This window comes from Eptesicus fuscus, chromosome 6, assembly GCF_027574615.1.
Source record: "Eptesicus fuscus isolate TK198812 chromosome 6, DD_ASM_mEF_20220401, whole genome shotgun sequence".
NCBI classification, from domain to species: Eukaryota; Metazoa; Chordata; class Mammalia; order Chiroptera; family Vespertilionidae; genus Eptesicus; species Eptesicus fuscus.
Genome location: NC_072478.1, coordinates 87,642,187 through 87,660,316, shown reverse-complemented (window position 1 = coordinate 87,660,316; position 18,130 = coordinate 87,642,187). Strand labels below are relative to the sequence as shown.

The window sequence follows — 18,130 nt, the reverse complement described above, 5'->3', positions numbered from 1 at the left end:
ATCACCCCTGTACTCCACGTTTCAGCCACCATGGACTTTCCCAAGGCCAACAGTCAGCAACAAGTTCCATCCCACCACAGGGCATTTGCACCTCTGCCTAGAATATAGACCTCCCTTCTGTCAGATCTCAGATCAACACCACTTCCTCAGGTAAACAGTCCTGCATACCTCTGACAAGGGCAACCTGCCATCCCTGCTTAGCACTCGATGCCTCTCATTGTTGGCATTTAACATTAAGTGTTGAGTGTAAATTTTAATGATTTATATCTACCTTCCCTACCACATTTTTAAAAAATATATATTTCTATTGATTTCAGAGAGGAAGGGAGAGGGAGAGAGAGACAGAAACATCAATGATGAGAGAGAATCATTGATCAGCTGCCTCCTGCATGCCCCACACTGGGGATTGAGCCCGAAATCTGGGCATATGCCCTAGTCCAGAATCGAACCTGGGACCCTTCAGTCTGCAGGCCGACGCTCTATCCACCGAGCCAAACCAGCCAGGGTTTCCCTACCACATTCAGATCTTAAGCTCTAGGAGGGCTGGGGGCCGTGCTCATAATTTTGTCACTAGCACACAGAGCGCCAGATTAACAGTTGCTGAATGAATGAAGAAATGACTACTACACCAGAAGTTGAAATCCCAAAGCTGTTTGACTCAGTACAGAAGGGGTGTTAAGGGCCCGAGCTCCAGCTCAGATAAGGGGTCACAGGCCCATTTTCTGGACGCTCTCTTTCAGGGCTGGTGGCAATCCACCCCTCAAACTTGCAGCTACCTTCTCCACCTTAGGGGGCCGGACCGAGCCACGTGGCCCGGCACGTAGGAAACTTTAAAACGCCACTACCGGGAAGGAAGAGAGGGTGGAAGTACGGGACGCGGGAATTACAGAGCCCTGGGCGTGGATCACACGTCCGGGCCCGCCCACTGCATGCGATCGGGAAACTGAGGCCCAGAGGGGCTGGGAACCGCAGGGAGGCCAGAGGCGGCGGATCCTTCGTACCCCTGGTCGCGTCCTCGAGCACCGAGGGGCCTGGCTGTGGGAAGGGGCGTGGGGAGCCGCTCTCCAGATCTCACACGCGGCCCTCACACACGGTCCGCACCCGCTTACCTGGCAGCTCTGCTCCTTCACTTCCCGCGCCGCGCGCACAAAGCCTGCCTGCAACAGATGCTGGTAGATCAGGGGAAGCAGCTCCCGCCGCTTCCTGGCCTCGGCCATGCCCGCGACCTGCCACCGGTTGGCTCACCTGCACGCCCCCCTCAATCCCCGCCCGCCACTTCCCTCGTGCCCTAAGACCTCCCGCGCCCCACTTCCGGCTCGTTAGCCCGGGCCGCGCGGCACGCCGGGAATTGTAGTCTTATCTCCCGGAGTGGCCCGCCTGATCCCAGCAAGGAGAAGGGGTGGAGGCTCGGAAGGATATGAGACCTCCCATTGGCTGGGAGGGGGCGTGATTATATTTGAACCCGCCCCCTGGGCCAGGCTGGATAAGTATGACTCTCTTACATCCTTCAGTCTTGACCCTTGAAGGAGCTGTCTTCTATCTTGGCTCCCTGAGTGATGCGATTGGGTTTATTCATCTCTGAACACCCTAATCTGAATGTTTTCTAGACTCGAATTTCCAGTTACAAACTCAGTTATTTACATCGCGCTTTTTCGGACCCGTGAACTAGAAACCTGTGGATGAAAAGGGGGCCAATATTAAACCTGAGAGGCTCAGGAGAGATCTACATGGTGGGCCTTACAAACTCAGAGTCAGAAAGTGGCCTGAAATTAAAACTTCCTAACTAAAATTGAGTCATGGTGGGTAGTCACGTCCTGGACCTTCCTGGACAAAGGTCAATCTTTACCTTAATTGCGCTGTCTGTTGTCTTTTTCTGCACCTATGATAACATACCTTTGGAATAGCAAAGTAATTTTCTTTTTTTCTGAACCCCTCAAAGTACAACCACCGTCCCAGAGCAGAGACCACAAATCCCCTCATTGTTATTATCATGATTTATGTTAACTGTTAGCTATCCTATACCCACCCACCAGAGGAAAAGAAGTATGTGTCTATTCGTTTTAAAAATATGTTTTTAGCCGAAACTGTTTTGGCTCAGTGGATAGAGCGTCGGTCTGCGGACTGAAAGGTCCCAGGTTCGATTCCGGTCAAGGGCATGTACATTGGTTGCGAGCACATCCCCGGTAGGAGGTGTGCAGGAGGCAGCTGGTCGATGTTTCTCTCTCATCGATGTTTCTAGCTCTCTATCCCTCTCCCTTCCTCTCTGTAAAAAATCAATAAAATATATTTAAAAAATATGTTTTTATTGATTTTAGAGAGAGAGGAAAGGAGAGTAAGAGATAGAAACATCTATGAGAGAGAAACATCAACAATGATCGACTGCATCCTGCATGCCCCTTGCTCTGGAATGGAGCACATGACCTGGACATGTGTCCTGGCCAGAATCGGTGTATGCTCAACACCAGCAGGCCATTCATTTTACTCTTTATACAATCTCATAGATTCCCCCTGCCCCTGCTTTGCTTTCTCCTGCCTCCCTAACCTATCACCAATGGATTTTATGTAACCCCTTTACACCTCCTCCTTTTATTGTAATTTATAAAATGAGATGCAAAACTGCCATTCTCTGGCACATGTTCTCAATCCATTGAGATTTTGCTTCCCAACAATCGTCAGTTAGGCTCAAATAAATTCATAACATTTTTTACAGGTTTGGATATTTCTTATATTGGCAAACTATTTGTCCTTATCATTCATTCGCTGAGCAAATAGTTAATGAGCACCATATCTTGAGTAGCACGGGCCAGTGAAATGGGGGGGAGGGTGGATAAAAAAGACCAATAAGGCATGGCGGCTGCCCACAAAACTCACAGGGACGAGAGACACGGTAACCAAGCAACTATGATTCAATTCCTTATGTGCATTGTCGGGGACAGGCAGAGCCTGTGGGAGCAGGGATGCGGGGCACCCAAGGAGACATCTGAACTGAAGCTTAAAGATGGAGTAGGAAATTTTAGATGCAGAGGAAAGGCCTGGCATCCCAGGCAGAGGCACCACCTGAGTAAAGACAGGAAAAGCCATAGGCTGGTATAGGTTGGTAAACCCAAACATAGAACCCAGCCCGTGCTGCTGGGCTGTAGGGTCGGGGGTGGGGGTAGGAAGAGGGAACACGAGAATGAAGAAGTAGACAGTGCCTACAGCACCCCCTCACCCACCAGCAGCGTTTGCCCTTCAAAAACAATAGGTAGTCTCTCACTGGTGTTATTCAGGAGGGTGGCCTGCGTTTGTGTTTTTAAAAGATTGCTATGACCCAAGTGTGGAGGATGGATTCGCAGAGGAAAAAATAACTAGAGGCTGTGGGGTTGTTGAGAGGAAGTTGAGAGGAAGTTGGCGGGGACAGGATGAGCTAGGCTGGGGACTATTTTAATGAGCTGTTTTATAACTTCACGGACCTGTTACGAATCTGAAGACAGCACGAACTACCGCGTCTTTGCTCTAGAAAACGTTGAATGTGTACAGACACTTAACATTTCCCATCAAATATCAGGACATACAGTAGAGAAGCACATACTGAACCTCCTAGGAATGCACCAGGAAGAAACGGGGAGGGGAGGGACAGGACCATGTGACTGACTGAGTGCAGTGAAGGAAGAAGAGGGAAGAGACTAATCTGCATATAGCTAGTTAGCCAATGTTTACCCACTATTGAGGATGAAATGGTCTCTATCCCAATAGAGCTACAGCCTAATGGGGGAGACACGCGCTAGACAGTCATGCCAATTCGTTGTTAGAGAAAGTGCAGAAAGGAAAAGTCAGTGTTTTCTACCCTGGAGTCACACTGCGCCGGCTCAAATTCTGGCTTTGCCTCTTATTAAGGATGTGACTTTGGTAAGTTACATAACTTCTCTGTGCCTCAATTTCTTCACCCATAAAATAATTATACTAGTAATTTCTACATCATAAGGTCATCATGAGGAGTAAATGAGTTCTAAGTGGAAATGTGTGTATATGTATGTCAGCCATTACCATGAAAACATTCAACAGGAAGGAGGGCTCTATCTTTCCTTGGGCGTTAGGGACGGATTCTCTGAGGCAGTGGTGTTTGTGAGGAAAGCTTAACTATGTGTAGGGGAGGATGGGGGAAGAGTCCTGGGGGAAGAAGCTGTGCAAAGGGCCTGAGGCAGAAGATACAGCTGAGCGCCGAGGTAGTCAAGTCCTTTGTTAGCAGGGCCCCGAGGGAAAGCAGAGGGACTGGGGAGTAAATTAGGTGGGTGGAGGATAGAATCAACATTAAGGATCTAATTTCCATCCTGCGAGTGATTGGAAGCCACTGACAGAATAGCCTGAGAGTGACAGGATGACATTGGAATGTTAACGTGACCTGTGTGGATGCCCAGTGGAGAATGGAGTAGTGTATGTATGAGTAAATGCAGGAAGACAAGTTAGGGTTAGGAGTGCAGGCAGGCATCCAGAGAGAATGGAGGTGGTGCTGGTGACAGTGGAGTTGGGGAGCTGTGGAAGCTTCCAGAGTTATTGGGTAGTAAAATCATCACAGAGATGTGTTGGAAAGGAAGGTAAGAGACAGGGAGTACTAGAATGGACTCAGAGGTCTCTTTGCAAACAGGCAGACAGTGACTTTCACCGAGACAGGGGAAACCAGAGAGCACTGGCATGGGGAAGGAGGGAGGAGGGTGGAGGGTGGGGAGAGGACATGAAAGTGAAAGCTCCATGTTAGACATGTTGAGATCGAGATGCAGATGTTGGGTAAGCACTTGGAAGCCTGGGTTTGACTCACATGGAGGCGGGAAGTGGTCTGTGGAGAGATGATCACGGAGACTGTGGATGAGGGCAGGATTGCCCAGGGAGAGAGAGCAGGAAGAGAGAAGAGGAGTGGCCCAGGATGGAACTCCAAGGCACAGCCACAGCGTAGGGCCGCATAAAGACAGCCGTGTCTGCACAGGATGAGGAGGGAGGAGAAAACCCCGGGGAGTGGCTGTAGGGAAGGAAGGCAAGGGAGAGTTTCAGGGAGGTGGGGAGAGTCCAAGGGGAATGCTCTGAGAGGTGGGACAGGACGAGAGTGGAACTACTGGTTTTGGTTTAATGACAGGCGGGGGGATTTGGGTGGCTTTAGGAAGAGTGCTACTTCTGTGGAATGATAGAGAAGGTCAGATGGCAGTGGTCACTCAGTGAAGGAGGGCTGAGGGAGGCTGTGAGTCCTTTGAGAGGTTTTTGTGTGAAGGGGAGGAGAGAGCTTCTGTGAGTCAGGGTCCATGTGTGTTGTGAGGTGAAAGAAACTTGAGTGTGTTTAAAGGCTGATAGGAGATCAAAGGGAGAGAGATCAATGAGGGGTGCAAGGAAACAGGGGAGACAATCAGCACGGATGTTCACAAGCACATGTGAGGGGTGGGATCAGGCAAGTAGGTGGGGGGTTGGTCTGGGAGAGGAGGAGGCATGGCTTCTCCAGAACCCAAAGAAGGAACAAAGAGAGGACGGGTGCAGATGTAGATGTAGGTTTGCAGTGGGATGTTAAGGGAGATTTCATCTCGAACTTCTATTTTTTCTGCCAAGTGGGAGGCAAGGTCTGCTGTGAGCGAGGAAGAGGTGGGGAGGAGTTGGAAGGAAGGAGGACAATGAGCATTCAGAGAGTTGAAGAGCAAATTTGCCTACAGAATCCCTAATTGCTGGATACTGTTGCCAACCTAGTAGAGGGCGGTGGTCATTCATTTACGTGTGTCCTGTCCTGTTCTGCTGGGTGATTTGCCTTCATAGTCCACCTACCTGGATATAGGCAGGGGGGAAGCGCTTGGTGGGATTTATCCAGGCCTAGGGCTTTGCCAGATTGGGGGGAGGGGAAGGGCACAGGGGTCTAAGTGTTGGCCAAAGAGATGCCCAGGCTCTGGGCCCTGGGATCTGGGCAGGGAGGACAGTGGAGACAGACAGGGTTAATTTTCAGGGAGACAGGAAGCCTTCGTGGGCTGGGCTGCTGTGAGGCTGGTAATCAGGAGCCTGAGCTGGGAGAGGGTTGGCAACTTGAATTGATGGTGATGCCCGGGTTACTGACTGGATGGCTAGATGGGCTACTCACTGAGACAGTGAACAGGTGATGAGCATACAAAACAGTGCATTAAATGAGAAGGTCAAAGATATTTTCACCCTCCCAAGAACCAATTTCACCCCCTTGGAGGCATTATCGCCCCAGGAGAATGCACACCTTAATAGAATGTAAATTCTCTAGAGGCTGCATCCCAATCAATAAGTATCGGCAAATGCAAAGGTGGCTACAGTCCGTCTCCTGCAGAGGAGAGGAGGCAGAGGCTGGCGTACCCTGAGTGTAGGCCTGGAAGCAGAAATGGGGAGGCTTCTGGAAGGCAATGGAGAAGGAACCAGGGGCTGAGTCCTTGGCTGACCTTGGAAGAAATGGAGGACTGGTATTAAATTAAAAAAAAAAAACACCAAACACAAAACAAAACCAACCAGGATGGTCTAATTTCTTCTGTCTGGCAACAGGTTGTTTGTTTTTGTTTTGTTCCTAATAAAATTCATTTGAGGCACTTAGGCCTTGTCCTCGGCTCCTGGGAGGCTGGCTCTTTTGTGGACAATTTCTTTATTTCCTTGATTTTCCAAATCATACCCTTCACTGAATTGCCTCAGGGCCCAAGCACAAAATTAAAACATTAAACTGGTAGAATATAACATGGCAACAATTAAGACAGCAGCAAACAAAACAGTGCATTAAAAAAAAAAAAATTAGCTTCAGAGCATTTGCCTACCCGTTAGAAAAAGATGTCTTTGTTAGTCGTGGAAACCAGAAGCTTCCAAACCACTCGACTGGGAGCGCCTCTCCGGTAAGCAGCATGCCTTAGTCATCTTGAATTCTCCAGCAGGGCACAGTGAGGGCACTCAGAAATGAGTGAAGAAAGGACTGTCAGCAGAAAGGGAAGCTAAGCAGGTGGGGCATTATCCCCTTCCTTTCCCAGCAGGAGTGCCTCCTGCACAGAGGTGGGAGGTAGGTACCGTGATACGGGGAGGGTGCTGGGCCAGGAGTGAGGAAATTACCCTTTGGGCCTGGCTCTGCTGCGTGACCTTGGCCATTCTCTTGGCCTCTCTGATCCTCAACACTTCTTTCCGTTGGAGAGGTTGGAAAAGGATCCTTCCAATATTGGAACTGTCAAGTGAGGGGCTCATCTGGGGAGGTTGCCCTCGACCCCGGGACCCAGAGATAGTCTCTTCATCCACTGTAACAACGGGTTCTCCCTAGACCAAGTCACTTGGGCCAGTAGGTTTCCCATGGCCTCCTTTTCTCTCATGGGATGACAATTTCTCTCTTTCTCTTCCTTTAATCTCACTGGAGATTTTGAAGGCTTATAAATTATTGCCAAGTTATTACCGAAGTAACAAGTCAAACAATTCACCGGTGTACAGAGACAAAGTTAATCTTTCCTCTCATCCATTCCCAGCCCACCACCCATATTCCAGGCCTTCCCTCCACAACCAAGCTGGGGCGGGGCCGGGGGGCGGGGCTGGAGCTGGTGTCAGATTCCTCCACATCCTGCCTCTGTAGGGACAAACACACACCTCCTTCATAAGGCTTTAATCCTCCTTTTCTTTTTCATTTCTTTTTTTTGACAAAAGGGGATCATACTAAACGCACAACTCTGCAACTAGCTTTTTCCACTTAATAACATATCAGAGCCATTTCTCCAGGCATTTGGATCCGAAATAGCCTTTTGAGTAACAGTGAGTGACAGCTCACATCTGTAGCGGGTACTCTGAGCCAGCGCTGTGCTGTGAGGTGTACGAGCACTAACCAGTTTAACCCTCAGAGCATCCTAGGAGGCTTGTAACTGGGTCCCAGCCCGGTTTATAGATGAGGAAACCGAAGCGCAGAGAGGCCAAGGCGTGGGCCATGCATCCCGTAAGTGGCAGGCAGGGTTTGGACATGCTCCAGCTGCCGAGTGCTCAGTCCCCGGGCAAGATGAATGACAGACAGAGGTGGGAGACAGCATGGCATAGATTACTCACTTCTAGTTTTCTGGCTGATACAATGGTGCTGCTCTAAATAAATCCTTATAGCCCCGAGCTTTCATTATGGCAGGATAGAATCAAATGTAGGCCAAAGGGGATGCCGGTCTTACTTTAATAGCTAAAAGCCAGATCAACTATCAAAAGGATTGTAACAATTCACAGTCCCTGCAGCATAATTTCTTATTTATGTGGTTTTATCTCCCAGAGCTGGAAGGATCCTTGGAGAGCATCAAGCCCGGCTCTCTCCGCTTACTGATAAGAAGCAGGCCCAGAGGTAGGAATGGACGCGGCGAGGTCCCCAGTAGGGTGGGGGCAGAGACAGGCCCTGTCCCTCTTCACCTGGACCTTCTCCTTCATGCTGCCTCTGCCACTGCTCTCTTCTCTCCTGTCTGTTCTCCACCAGTGGTCCGCAGACCACCGCTTGGCGACCCCTGCTCCACACTGTACTTGGCATCGCATCACTGCCCTGCTTATCAAACCTCCCAGGGGTGAACCACTGGCCACGGGATCAAGTCACAGCTTCTTAACAGGCATTCCAGCCCATCCAAGCCTGTTCCTCCTTCAAAGCCAAGTCCAAATGCCATCTCCTCAACGATGTCTTCTTCCCTGACTGTCCCGACTTCTCACCTCAGGCAGGGTCATCGCTGTTCCGTAACGAGGCCCCTCTTCTGGCTGCTCTTTCTAGGAAGAGCCATATTGCAGAAGGACCTGCCAGGAGGGGGCAGTACACAACCGAAGAAAGGTCTCCCAAAGGTCAAGGTCACCAGGGTGCCTGCAGCCCCTCACAGGCCCGTAGGTGTGCACCCCTCCAGTGTGGCTGTCTGTGGGAATACGGGGTTCCACCTTGGCAGGCCCCCCTCCCTGTGCCTCCTTTGCATCACTGTAAAATCAGAGGGTTGGACCAGTTCAGTGTTTCTGGAAGTGTGGTGACGCACAAAGTAACATCAGGAGATAAATAGATGGACCCTAAAAATGGAAATCATTATGTGTTTATCTTAATGTGTATTAACAAAAAAAATAACTAGCACATGAAACCTGTTATTTCACAAATATTATTGCTTAGAATGAGGCGAAAGTAGGCATTCAAGTAAAAAAAAGACAGTGAGTCAATATAAAAGAAAGTGCCAATTAAGGAACAGTACTAGTGGTAAGACGGTGGTGAATGGCTGTGATGGAGAAAACCTTGTCTGCCTTTGATTTTCCAGGATTCTGTGATTTGTGGTGACTCCCGCCCTTGCCGGGGGTGGAGCAGAGAGGAAGGGAGCCCTGGGCCTTGGGGCAAAGGGGCAGGCATTCAGCAGGCGGGCCTGTCCCTAGGCCCTCCTCCACCTGTGGAAGGGCGAGTGCTTGCCCCCTCCCCTCTTCCCCGGCTTCCCTGCGGTTACCAAGGAGTGGGAGGCTGAGAGGGGCTGCATTCTGGAAGCTCATCTGCTCCCTCTTTCTCACCCAGCACCCCGCTTGGCATAGACTATTCAGGGCGATGATTAACAAGGACTCAGGAAGGCACTGGGGGTGGGGAGAGAAAATAAGGCCGTGCGGACCGAGTTTCCTCACACACATGGATGTCCAACTTGGAATGACCGTCACATGGTGCCCACACGTGGCCATGCATTGGAATCGCCTAGCGAGTCAATAGAAACGCAATTCCAGGGCCCACCCCAGGCAATTCTAATTAAGGGGCCCTTGTGATTTATGTTTTTAAAAGCCCTCCCCCCCCACATACACCCTTGACTCTGATGCTTCTGGGCTTGGAACCACCACATGAGACCGTATATCCTCTCGGTGTACCTGTGGCGACACCGAGGCTCAGAGAGGTTGTGTCACTGACCCAGAGTCAGTCAGCCAATGATCCGATGTCTTGACTCCCAGCTCACTTCTCCCCACTGAGTATCCCTTGTTGAGCCTAGTCTGTGGTTAGCAGAGAACTCCACGGACAAGTGGGTGGTCTTTCTTTGAACCTCCTTTGTCTCTGGGCTTGTCAAGGATTCCCCGCAGGAGGGAGCCTGCTGAGTGAGCAGCCAGCCATCTGCTGAGCAGCCAGAAAAGGTGGCGAGGGGTGGGAGTAGATGGCCAGGGAGGGCGTGGCTGGGAGACCCAGCCTCCTCCCAGCCGTTGCCAGCCTGCACGTTAGCTTGCTGAGGGCAGGGGCCACTTCAGAATGTAGGCCACCAGTAGCTGTGTTTTCAAGCGGGATCCTTAGGCAAGAGAATTAGGAGGAAAGACTAGGAGGGAACCTCCAGATGGCATTTTCTAACAGTGATCAGTGACCTGGGACACAATTGACTTTGGAGCAGTTGCCTGGCTCCCTGCTGTTTTTAAATTATAAAATACTTAACACATGAGAACTATGGGGACAGCCCTAGTCGGTTTGGCTCGGTGGTTAGAGCATCGGCCTGCAGGCTGAAGGGTTCCTTGTTCGATTCCGGCCAAGGGCACGTGCCTGGGTTGTGGGCTCGATCCCCAGTAGGGGGCGTGCAGGAGGCAGCTGATCAGTGATTCTCTCTCATCATTGATGTTTCTATCTCTCTCTCCCTCTCCCTTCCTCTCTGAAATCAATAAAGAAATACATATTTTTTTAAAAAAGAAAAATATGGGGACAAATACATACAGCTCCCATGCTCCCAGAACCTGGACTGTGAAACAAAGAAATAGATGCTTGTTGGCCCACGCCCCTCCCTCCAGCCCAGAGCGTCAAATACCCCAATTCCTGAGGTTGGTGTGATCCATTCCTATACATGTTTTCATATTTATGCTCCACATGTAAAACACATACTAAAGCAATGCTTTGCAGATTTTTAAAGCTTTTGTAAATGATCTAATATTGTACATAGCCTCCTATACAAGCAATTTGCTTGTTTTTGTTCAACAACTTTTTGAAATTTATCTGTGTTGCTGGGCAGAGCTCTGCATATACAGTAAGTTGCCACTATCCTAATTATTTCATTAAGTACTAGATGTACCACAATTTGTGAATCCACTTCCTGCGGATGGGCCTTTGAGTTACTTCCAGTTTTCCACCATACAAATGACCCTGCCGTGAACATCCTCGCACGTGTCACCGTGTGTGCCTAGGGAGGGGGTCCCTGTGGCGGGGGATGGTTCACCTCGCCCACCATCGCCACCATCGCCCGACCGCACCTGAGGGGCTGGCCAGTTTCTGTAGTTTCCAATCGAGAGTCTCGCAGGCAATTGTCAGACTTGGGGATTCATGCCACTCTGATGGGGGCCACCAAGTGTCTCTCGTTTGAGTTTTTAATTTGTGCGTCTCTGATCAGTGGGGCTGAAACGTTTCTTCATTTGGTTGGTCGTTGGGATTTCTTCTCCTGCTGTAGTTCCTTGTTTTTGTTAGGTTTTTGGCGTGGTTCTTACCGATTCGTGGGAATTCTGATCCTGGGTCTGTCGATACTGTCTTCTGCCGGTTGATGGCCTGTCTTTTCACCTTACTCATGGAGTCTTTTGAGGCACAAGGGTTTGACATTTTAGTGTGACCAACACGGCCTTCTCGTCCTCTATAGTCAGGTCTGCAGGAAGCTGAGGCCACTGTGCCGGCGTAGGACCCTTCGCAGGAGGCCCGTGGCAGCAGAGTGAGAGGGGAGTGGGCTCTGAGCCCAGCCAGGATTGACAGGCGAGGTGAACTTGAGAGTAAGTTATTTCACTCTGGGCTCCAGCTTCCTCACTTATCAAATAGAGTCAAGCTCAGTCTCTAGCTCTCAGGGATGCTGGAAGGAGGGAGGCAATGGCAGAAGTCCTGCGACCCCAAGCGGGGGCAGGGGGGGGGGGCGTGGCGGGCAGGCAGACTCACTGAGAAAAGTCTCGGGAGAAGCTGTCACCTGAGATGTCCCCACCTTGCCGGGCCCAAAGGGATCAGCACGGACTCTCAGATCTAACCATGTCTCAGAGTGGGTTGGGTCTCTGGAGGAACTGGGATGCGTGAAACCCAGCTCTATGACCCCCTCCCTTCCACCATGGCCCAGGGTCCTGAGCCAGTGTCTGGGGACTCCAGAGGCAGGGACACATGTGGAATGGCACTCCCGGTCTCGCAGGGAAGGGAGGGCACACAGCCCGGCCGTTCAAAGCTGCACCATTCACCCGTGGCAGCAGGCTGGGGAGAGCATTTGACGGCTCCAAGGAAAATATTTGGGGAAAGAAAAGGACGCACGTGCCGGGTCACTTTCACTCATCTGTGGCCACATGCCCGCCCCCACACACAGGTCTCCTAAGGCCACAGCAGGAGGGCTACCCCTATTACCCTCAAGCAATTCGTCCCAGGCACAGCACCCTGTTGGGACATGGTGGGGTGGGGTGGGCAGCCTTTTGGTCAAGGCCACAGAGTCCATGATCAGCAGGGCCAAAAGCTGCCTCCTGATTCACACCATTTACTGACCCCCAAATCCCTCTACCATCACGACCACAGAAGGGTCAGGCTGCTCAAGTGGCCCAAGCACTGGATGGCAGTCAGGGATACTGTTTACAATGGAAACTTATTTCTGGAGTAGGCGATTATATATTCAAGGTGCAAATCATAGAGGTACAAAGAGGATACAGAGAAAAGTGAGCCCCCCATCTTCCCAGGAGGAGGCCATGTTATCGGAGAGTATGTACATATATGTATGTATGGAACAGTGATCGTAGCATATTAGGCCAACTACGGTAAACCTTGCTTATTATTTTTGTAACCCCATCCTCTCTCTGCCAAATTTAGGACCTCGAATATAACAGGCAGAAGCAAATGTTGACGGATGGACAGATTAGCAAGTGGGGCGGTGGGTGAATGAATGATGTTCATCCAGGCTTAGGCTTTTCCCACTCTGTATTTCGAGACTCATCCCTGACCTCAGGAGGGTCCCTCTTCCGTTGGCACGTCGCTGCAGGTGGGCACATTCGGGCCTTCCTGACCCTGGCACAGAGCCATATGGGGGAACTAAGTGAACCAGGCAGCTGAACAACTTAATTGTCATTTCCACCAGCAGATGGTTACCAGGGAAACCCAAAGAATGTTAGAACTGGGAGGGGTTTTCAGGCAATGTGGAGGCAGCCTGACAGAATCTCAGATAGGGGAGGGGGGGTGGTGTTGTTCCACAAGTTCTTTAAGACTTTAATTTTTTAAAAAATATATATTTTATTAATGTGTTTGTTTTTTTACAGAGAGGAAGGGAGAGGGATAGAGAGTTAGAAACATCGATGAAGGGAGAGGGATAGAGAGTTAGAAACATCGATGAGAGAGGAAGGGAGAGGGATAGAGAGTTAGAAACATCGATGAGAGAGAAACATCGATCAGCTGCCTCCTGCACACCCCCTACTGGGGATGTGCCCGCAACCAAGGTACACGCCCTTGACTGGAATCGAACCTAGGATCCTTCATTCTGCAGGCCGACGCTCTATCCACTGAGCCAAACCGGTCAGGGCAAGACTTTAATTTTTTAACGTTCATTTCAATGATAATGTAAAGCTGTGTTTTGGGATCATCTGGATGTCCGCCTGATAGCACGGAGTAGCCATGTGACCATACCCGTGTTGGAGTGTGTATTTGTGATCCCATTGGCCCTGGGATAATCAATACTCCACAGCGCCCTGAAATCACCAAGATTTTCATGCAGACCAAACTGGGAAGCTTCTTATATTTTGTGTCTGCAGGCCCCTAAGATCCCTGGATGCATTCTTAGGATCGGTGAGAATATTTTAAAGGCATCTGTATGTTATTCAAGTATGAGAAACCCCAGCGAGGACCAAAGGGTACCAGGTCAGGATTGGGAACCTGGATTTAGGTCTCATCTCTGCCTCTTACTGGCTTGGTCACCTGGACTCTTCTGTCTCTTTGGCTTTAATTTCCTCATCAATAAAATAAGGATCAAAGTGCCTTCCTCGCAGGATATTGTGAAGGCAACATGAGATAGTGACTGTGGAAGCGCTGTCCATAAGCGTGTTCCACCCTCTCATTTTGCAAGGTAGGGCAACGAGGCCTTGGAGAGGTGATACGGCTTTTCCACATCGGTTATTGGCAGAGCTGGGCTGGAAGTCAAGCTCTGAACCTCACCTGGCACTTCCTCCACTGGCGGGGTCACCTAGGCCACGAGCAGGGGTGGTGTGATTCTAATTCTGGAAAGCGTAATAATAACATCTCAGGTGGGGCCTGTCACTGTTTGGGCAAACATACTACCTTTATTTTTATTTGTTAAAGAGATTAAATTAAGGAAACCAACCAAACAAACGAACACACTGAACTGCCCACAGCTCTACCTCTCTTCCTGTAGCAAAAATAAATTCTTCCTCAGGCAAAAGGTCAGAGAGGAGGCATGTGGGGACAGGACACCCAGCCAAGGGCTGCAGTGCTCGACACTTTGACTTACCACTTTGCCTGGCCCCTGGCTTCATTTTAGCAGCTGCTGCTCTGGGGGGGGGGGGGAGACATGGTTTCAGGGTTGGGGTCACCGGGCCAGCTGTGAGCTCCAGAGAGCAGGGACCAAATGTGGTCCCTGCTGCTTGTCCTAAGCTCAGCTCAGGGTCTTGCACATAGCAGGTGCTCAATCAGCATTTAGAGAGAATGAAGAAATGAGTGACGAGAGTCATGTTGTTGTGTGTTTAAAGATTTGGAGGGGCCTCTCAGAGAAGATGTCTCACAAATCTGGGTTCAAAATCAGGAGACCAGAAAGCAAGGGACCTCAGGGCAGAAATGGCTTTCTGGCCAGGACTTCAGGGACCAGGCAGCAGATAAGCAGGGAGTGATGCCTGGTCCAGAGGCTGAGGCCAGACACAACCGCTGGATCGATTGCTTGTATCCAGTCTCTGGGCCAAGCATCTTTCATATGTCAGGCTCTGGGCTGGATGCTGGGGATCCTGAGTGGAGAAAGTCCCGTACCCCAGGAGCCTCCCGTGTATGGTAATGAGCTCACAGTGGTGACGAAGAGTTTGGTCTTTGGAGTCAGACAGACGTGAGCTCAAACCCCAGCGGCACAATGTGTGACCTTGGGTGAGCCGTTGACTTCTCTACCTGTTTCCTTTCCTGGAAAATGGGATGAAGAGTAATGACTGCCTCTCTGGCTGGCAAATCAGATGCAATACTAAGGCCTCCAGCGCCCGGCCCAGCGTGAGTGCTTAGGACCTGCTATCCAGCATGACCCTCTGCCTGGGCCTGGGCCCTGCTAGAAGACAGGCCCGCCTCCTCCATCTGCCCTGAGCCCTGAGTAGCTTCTCTGACCCAAGAGGATGGGCATCGCCCTTTCACACACATCCAGTTATTTATAGTTTATTTGTTATTGTGGTTGTTGGTGTGGTTGTTGTTTTCATGGAGAACATCGATGCTATGAATAAACTCGTACACTTCCCCCCAGTGCACGAGAGCAAGAGTTTCTCTAGGGTATACATAATAATGACAAACTGGAAAGGTAAGGACACTGAGCAATCAGAATGAATGCTACGGAGCTGGAGCTGGGTGCTCGAGGTATTCTGAAAGGCCCTGGATCTGGGGGAATGTTGGGAGGGTCCCCAGGGGAGCAGCGGGGGCAGCCAGAGCACAGGAGGTCACGTGGCAAAGGGATAGTGGGGAGAAACCCAGAGTAGTAGCTATTTGCCAACTGTCGTGGAATTATTTCAAAATTTTAACCGTCAGTGTGGTCAAAATGGTAAGCACAGGTGTACATGTGCCCGGGAGTATATATTTCCAGGAGTGGAACTGCTAGGTTGTGAGGAAAGTGATCAACTTTATAAAACAACTAGAGGCCCAGTGCATGATTGAATCATGCACGTGTAGGGTCCCCTACACGCTTTCGCTTTCGATCTCGGGGAAGCTGGGTGCCTGTCCGCTGGTGCACTAGGCCTTTCAGAAGCCTCTGGCGCGGCGGAGGCTTCTGAAAGGCCTGGTGCCTGAGCGTCCAGGCACCCAGCTCCCCCACTTTTGATGGTCCGCGGTGGGACGTGAGCTTGCTGCCCCAGAGGCCCCTTCTGTGCCGCAGAACAGCCATGGCACAGATGCTGAGCTCAAGCCACCGTTGGCGACGCGGGCTCAGTGTCCCGCTGGCCCAATCGGCTACCCCGACCACCCCGAGTCCTGCCCCCCCCGCGCCTCCTGGCCAATCGCGGGCATAGCGAAGGTATGGTCAATTTGCATATTTGTCTATTATTAGGTAGGATGCCAACTTGTTCTCCAAATCACTTATCCCCATAGACATTCCCTCTAGCAGTAAGCATCCAGTTGGTCCACATCCTTGTCAACACTTGGTAGTGCAGGTTCCTTATTTTTTGCCAGTCTAGTAGATAAAAAATGATAGCTCATAATGGTCTTAATTTGCATTTCTCTGAATCCTAACGAGGATGAACATCTTTTCATGCTTATGGGCCGAGAGCTATTTGCTTAAGGGATGAGGCCTGACACTATAGAGAACATTGTACTACCTGCCTCAAACAACAGCCAGGTTGAGTGGTAAGGGAGCTAGGAGACCTGGGATCCAGCATCAGCTGGTCACACCCCCACTCGGTGACCTTAGGCAAGTCATCTGCCTTTTCTGCACCTCAGTTTGACCAGCAGTCAAGTTGGGGAGAGCCTTACTTGGCTTACAGGAGAGAAGCTAAGAGATCAAATGAGATCATGAAAGTAAATGTTGCTTTGTGGACTGAAAAGACCTGTACCGGCAGGGATGAGGAGTCCCTCCTTGGAGACAATTGTTTTTTGTTTTTGTTTTTTCATACTACTTTATTTGCAGGGGGGGGGGGGGGTGTTCCATTTTTCACTCCTCAATAGATTTTATGTATTTCTCATATGCTTCTTCACGCATTAGTTCATCTAGTTCTGAGGGGTTACTCAGTGTCATCTTGATCAGTCAACCATCTTCATAAGATTTGTTGACAAGTCCTGGATTTTCTACGAGAGCTGTATTAATTTCAGGTACTTCTCCTGACGGAGGAGAATAGAGTTCACTAGCAGCTTTCACACTTTCCAAAGCACCAAACTCATCTAGCTCGTTCATTTTTGTCCCAATTTCAGGCAGACTACAGTAAACAACATCTCCCAAAGCTTCCTGTGCAAAATTGCTGATCCCCACGGTTCCAATACCATTTTCTGTTGTTCTCCATTCATGTTTCTCAGTGAATTTACTTACCAACACCAGATTGGGGCCGGTGTGCAGGGTCCGGACGGCGCCTATTCTCAGGGCCACGGCCAGCAGGGCGGAGCGGGCGGCCCTGGCGGGGCTCAGGCTGCCTTGGAGCGTCATGTTCGCTGGAGGGGTTGCGGTACAGCTCCAAGGCCGCCCTGGCGAGTTGAGCAGAGTAGGGGCAGCCTTGGAGCTCTAAAATTTTTTTTTTTAAATGATTTTAGAGAGAGAGGAAGGGAGAAGGAGAGAATGATAGAAACATGGGTGGGAGAGAAACATCAACATTGATTGGCTGCCTCCTGTACAACCCCTGCTGGGGATCAAGCCTGAAATCTGGGCGTTGACCCTGACTGGGAATCAAACGGGTGACCTCTTAGTGCATGGGTCAACGCTCAACCACTGAGCCACACCAGCCAGGCTTGAAGACAATTTTAAAAGGTTTGAAGCCAGAGGGAACAAGAGCGGCCAGCCAACCTCCTGCATGCAGAGAGCACCGGCTCTAAGGCTTGAATGAAAGTCTCCTTCCTTCCTCCTACCCTTACCTCCTACCCTAACCTTAACTCCTGGCCTTAGGTACCCTGAGGACTTTGGGAACCAAAACTCATGTCCAGGCTGTTCTAATGTGAAGCTGGCTGGCCCCTTCGGCCCTGGTCCTTCCCTGGGAAACCTGCCCTTTGGGGCTGCTGGGCCAGCAGGTGGCCATGGACTTAGCTGCTCAGGCCAAGACACAGAGATGTGGCCACGTGACAGTGCCTAACCCTTAGGCTCATGGCTCTTTCCTCTCTTCCTTCTGGGCTCACATTCCTCACCTGTTCGATAGGAAGGTTAGCCTAGATCAGTGGTCGGCAAACTGCGGCTCTCGAGCCGCGGTTTGCCGCTCTGTTGACTAATGAGTTTGCCAACCACTGGGATAGGGGCTTCATCACAAGGAACAACAACAGCCTGTAATTATTGGAATCGAGAGTCTAGGTCAGTTTGCCGACCACTGGCCGCAGCCGCAGTTTGCCGACCACTGGCCT

The 18,130-nt window shown here is 50.5% G+C and overlaps 1 protein-coding gene and 1 long non-coding RNA gene across 2 annotated transcripts in view; one reads left to right on the top strand and one right to left on the bottom strand.

Moving 5' to 3' along the window:
- Positions 1 to 1,223, bottom strand: part of TCOF1 (treacle ribosome biogenesis factor 1) — a 31,641-nt gene extending 30,418 nt beyond the window's left edge. Inside the window, exon 1 of the mRNA XM_054718039.1 lies at positions 1,110 to 1,223. Coding sequence (XP_054574014.1) covers positions 1,110 to 1,217 — 108 coding nt within the window. The 5' untranslated portion in view covers positions 1,218 to 1,223. The remainder of the gene's footprint in view (positions 1 to 1,109) is intronic.
- A 159-nt stretch (positions 1,224 to 1,382) lies between these two features.
- On the top strand, positions 1,383 to 8,984 carry LOC129149349 (uncharacterized). The gene is made up of 3 exons (XR_008556267.1): positions 1,383 to 1,487; positions 8,231 to 8,299; positions 8,429 to 8,984. It is a non-coding gene; the product is annotated as an uncharacterized LOC129149349 (long non-coding RNA).
- Positions 8,985 to 18,130: the final 9,146 nt, after the last annotated feature.